Source organism: Rhinatrema bivittatum, chromosome 1 (genome assembly GCF_901001135.1).
Source record: "Rhinatrema bivittatum chromosome 1, aRhiBiv1.1, whole genome shotgun sequence".
Taxonomy (NCBI): domain Eukaryota; kingdom Metazoa; phylum Chordata; class Amphibia; order Gymnophiona; family Rhinatrematidae; genus Rhinatrema; species Rhinatrema bivittatum.
In genome coordinates, this window is record NC_042615.1 from 641802571 (window position 1) to 641807499 (window position 4929).

Here is a 4929-nt window from a genome sequence, read left to right on the forward strand (position 1 = left end):
CCTGATACTTCACTCTCGACGCATATCCAGCATGGCTCTCTACTTCAACGGCATCGGAGAAAGACTGATACATCACGAATTTCCAGCATAGCTCTCTGCTTCAACGGCAGGGGAAAAGAAAAACTGATACTTCACGCATATCCAGCATAACTTCAACGGCAGGGGAGAAGAAAAAAGGATTCACACTCACAAAGCGGGGAGTAGCTGGCTTGTCACGGCGGTTACTACCCCAAACCAAATGTGCCTGATACTTCACTTTCGATGCATATCCAGCATAGCTCTCTGCTTCAACAGCAGGGGAGAAGATAAACAACCAATAAGGGCTGTATAACATAATCTGGGTAAAAACAAATAAGCATGGGTGTAGCTTGCTTATTGCGGCGGTTACTACTCCTACTACCTCTAACTAATCAAGCTAGATATTTCACTTGGATGCAGCTCCTCCACCGCTCTCTACATTAATGGCGGGGGGGTGGAAGGGAATTAGAACCAAGAGCTAAGAGAAACAGATAAGTATGGGAGAAGAAATGAGGGAAGCTTGCTGGGCAGACTGGATGGGCCATTTGGTCTTCTTCTGCCGTCATTTCTATGTTTCTATGTTTCTATGTTTCTATAAGAACATTTGGCATCCTGAAATCACGCTTCCGCTGTCTGGACAGATCCGGTGGGTGCCTCCTGTACTCCCCCGCTAAGGTGTGTGAGATATTCCTAGCCTGCTGTATCCTACATAATCTGGCAATTGAGAGACACATCCCTGTACCTGAGGATGGACCGGAAAACAGTGAGGAGGAGGAGGAGGACATACAGCTGACCATGGAGGAACTGGACGAAATACATCGCCTGAGCCAAAGGCGGGCAATACGAGAAAGGAACAGTCTCATAGAAAGCCATTTCCGTAGGTGATAAATGTGCATTTATTTACAGGTGACAAATGTGATAGTGAATAAAGAAAATGTAACAACATAAACCCTCTGACAGGTCACTTCTTTGCCCGTCCCCTCCTACGAGCCTCGGAAAGCCGAGACTGGCCCACCCGGGTACTGCGGCGCAGGGGACTCCGGCCACTGCTGACACTGCCCTCAGAGGGCATAGGTGCCTTGGCCACATCTGGGGCATGGCTACATGAGGGAATAGCCAGGGGCAACAGCTCTCCAGCTCGTGGTGGTGGTGGAGGAGGAGGTGGAACAGCAGGTGCAGGCGGGGGTGCCATCCACACATAGCCTGCAGGAGGCTGAGGTGCTGGTGCCACAGGTGGAGGTACCACCTCAGGGGCCCCTGCATGGGCAGGTGGCATCCATGGGTATGGAGGCATCCATGGCCATGGAGCCACTGGTGGCGGGGGCTGTACGGGAGGCGGGGGCTGTACGGGAGGCGGGGGCTGTACGGTAGGCAGGCGCTTAACCAACTCCATCCACACCTCCGTCTGCCGGTCAGTGGCCCGGCAAATGGCTTGGAGGCCCCCCTCAAGGCGCTCATACCCCTCCCTGACAGTGAGACGGAGGGCACTGCCTTCCTGCTGGATTATGTCCGACAGGCCAGAGATGGCATCCAAGATGGCGGTGCCCTGCCGTACAAGTGTCTCTGCCGGCCCGGTAACCTGGTCGGCCTGGGGCTCAGGATGGTCGGACGCACTGCTGTCCTGCTGAACATCAGGTTCCACCTCAGCGAGCGGTTCGTCCGGTTCCTCTCCCTGCTGCTCCTCCTCAGGCTGCTCCACGCGCTGCCGGTCTTCCCCCTCCTCCTCTTCCGAGGAGTCACGGAGCACCTGCAGACGCCGGTACTGGTGTTGGGGCCTAGGGGCAGGTCCGGGTTGCTCATCATCTGGCTCCCCTAAAGCATATGGGTATTAGCACACTGACAATAGGGGTGTGATGTATGTCACTCCATATACACAGGTGGTAGTCATATGGCAGGTGTCAAGACACCTCTGGGGTATCATTAGTGGCTGCCAACCAGACACATGTAGCACCTGCCCTACAACCAGTTCAGGACACAGGAGTGTTCCCAGTGGGCTGCATGGAATGTGGGACCTGTCAGGCCAAACCTAGAACACAGAGCCCTTTTCTATGACCTGCACGTCAACCCTCAACCTAATCAAGACACACTGTTTCTGCACTCCACGACCTGTGCTGTGGTACAGGAAGGTGAAAAGGAAGCAAATAGGGAAGGATGGGAAGGTCGTGCGCACACGTCGTGCGCACAGCCCCCCCCCTCCCCCTCCGGTGCGCACACGTCCTGCGCACACGTCGTGCGCACAGCCCCCCCTCCCCCTCCGGTGCGCACACGTCCTGCGCACACGTCCTGCGCACAGCCCCCCTCCCCCTCCGGTGCGCACACGTCCTGCGCACAGCCCCCGTGCGCACAGCCACGGTGCGTGTCTGTGGGGTGGGGGGACGAGGGAGAGCGCAACTTTGCAATGTGGAAAGTAATCAGTACCTATAGGTTACATGACAACATAGGCTGCTCTACTGTGAGATAGGATACGTGTTGGTCTGCATACCTTGCTGCCCTGCACGGCGCATGGAGTCGAGATGGCCAACGCCACCCACAGCTGCCTCCGATAGGGTTCCCAGAACCAGCTGCTCCGAGGCTGTGAACGTGATGCTGGCTCCTGCCACCTTCAGCAAGTCGCCTGGCCTGCTTCCGCTTTACCACTCGCCGAATGTCCCGCCATTTGTGCATCAGTTCGGCAATACTGCGGTTGTGGTGGAACACCGAATTAACAGTATGCCTGATGCGCCTCCATATTTGTTCCTTGGCGTATGCACCCACCATACGCGACTGTGGGCCATAGAGCATATCCCTCTGCCTCATGACATGCTCCACCAGCATGTGCACCTCCCCTGGCAAGAAGTTGGGCTTCCTGAGAAGCACAGGTTGTGCCTGTGCCTGAGCCATGGTGAGGATGGCCAGTGAGTAGCCCACCCATCCCTTTAAAGTGACGTCAATTTGTGCGCGGACCTCCCCAGTGGGGCGTAACATATGCGCACAGCTGATCCCATCAACGCAAATACCAAGAACGCGCGTGAATAATTAAAATCCATGCGGATCATGTGCGTGCTGGGTTATTTGGGCGCGCCAGCAATCTATTTTAATAATATATTCGTATTACCTATCTATTTTCATTCAGATATGCGCGTACCTACCTATGGAACAGCTGGGCGTGCAGCCATTACCCAATGTAGCCCACATGTGCGTCCTGTTGCAATCCCAAACCCGTAATGACGGTATGGAAGTAGCCCTTTCTGTGACAGCTACATAGCCAGTGCAGTGCAGGTCGGAGAGGCAGGTGAGACGTCGACTACACTAATTAGCGTGCAGAGACGTGTGAGCTCAGCAGCCTACTGAGAATGGCTACTCAATCGGGGCCAGCTGCTAATCAGCACCTCCATCTGAGGGTGGGAAGTACTGATTAGCAGCTGGCCCCGAATGGATTGGCCTTCCCAGTAGGCTGCTGAGCTCACACGTCTCTGCACATACCACTCTATTCCTGCGTATGCCGACTTCAGAGGGATATGTTGTAGGTAAGGTCGCTTTACCGGAGCGTTGGAGGGGGGTTCACTGGTGTTATTCGTGGCTACTTCACTAGGGGGACAATCGCTGTCTAACGTGTGTAGTCGGCTTCTCACCAGCCTCTCGGATCTGCAATGCACTGGCTTCATTGGTGTTCATGCTGAATGTCAGTGCATTGTGCGCCCACTATAGCAGGGCTACGACCAGCTTAAAGAACCGTCACATAGACTAGCGGCCAACTCCTAAGGCGACCGTACCTAGTACGGTCTACGGGCTCTGCGCACATGTCCTGCTAGAGTCTATGGGCTGGCGAGCTAGCTGTATTGGTGTTATGCTACGGTGGGACTGGAGACCCTAACCCACCTCTTGTAACTGACGTTTTGCGTAGCAGCTGTGGGCTGTATATTCTGTGTATGTAGCTGTTCACATGCAGATTACAGTTACTGCAAAGCCGAGGTGCGTTACACTAGGTCCGGTATAGCCAGCAATGCAGAGGGATGCGACTGATCCATGGAGTCCGCAGACTCCAGCGGACATGTGCGCAGACTCCAGCGGACATGTGCGCAGACTCCAGCGGACATGTCCGCAGACCCCAGCGGACATGTGCGCAGAGCCCGCAGACTCCAGCGGACATGTGCGCAGACTCCAGCGGACATGTCCGCAGACCCCAGCGGACATGTGCGCAGAGCCCGCAGACTCCAGCGGACATGTGCGCATGGTCATTTTCTGTACTGCACATGGGCGCCTCGTCTATATGATGCACTGTAGCTGATGTGGCACGCACACAGCCTATACAGTGTAGCAGATGGATGACCAGGATGTTCCATGGGCTGCTCTGCTAGGACTCAACGTCGCCCCACTCATTCACCCTTCCTTCCCTCCCTCCTTCCCTGCACCCGCTCCCTCCCTCCCTCCCTCCTTCCCTGCACCCCCTCCCCCACCTTCCTCCCTGCACCCCCTCCCCCACCTTCCTCCCTGCACCCCCTCCCCCACCTCCCTCCCACCTTCCCTCCCTCCGACACTGCCAATACATGGTCAGCTCCCACCTGTCCCTTAATAACCACACCGTTTATTATTTTAAATATTTATTGAAAGTCTGACATATTTACAAAATAAAATGTGGGTGGGGAGGGGCAGCCTAGGGATTAAAACTATGTACAAAACAAAACCTCCCGTGGGGTTAGGGAGGCAGGGACCAGAGAGGATGGTCAACGACGACGGACCATCTCCCCCAGGAGCCGTACTGCAGCACCAAGCAGCAGTAGGCCCCTGGTGTTGCGGTCCGTCGCCTGGACCATCCTCTCTTGGAAGGCAATCAGTGCCCTCATGCCCTCATTGACCCCCCTCACATAGTCCTGGAACTGACCATAGGTAAGAGGCTCATCCTCGGGGGCGCGTGCCCCCGGGGATGGGCCT

At 55.7% G+C, this 4929-nt stretch overlaps 1 protein-coding gene across 1 annotated transcript; it reads right to left on the reverse strand.

Moving 5' to 3' along the window:
- Positions 1 to 979: 979 nt before the first annotated feature.
- On the reverse strand, positions 980 to 2898 carry LOC115100117 (myb-related transcription factor, partner of profilin-like). The gene is made up of 2 exons (XM_029618349.1): positions 2550 to 2898; positions 980 to 1830 (listed from the first exon to the last, which is right to left on the reverse strand). The coding sequence occupies exons 1-2, from the start codon at positions 2896 to 2898 to the stop codon at positions 980 to 982; spliced, it is 1200 nt and encodes a 399-aa protein (XP_029474209.1).
- Between the last annotated feature and the right edge of the window lie 2031 nt (positions 2899 to 4929).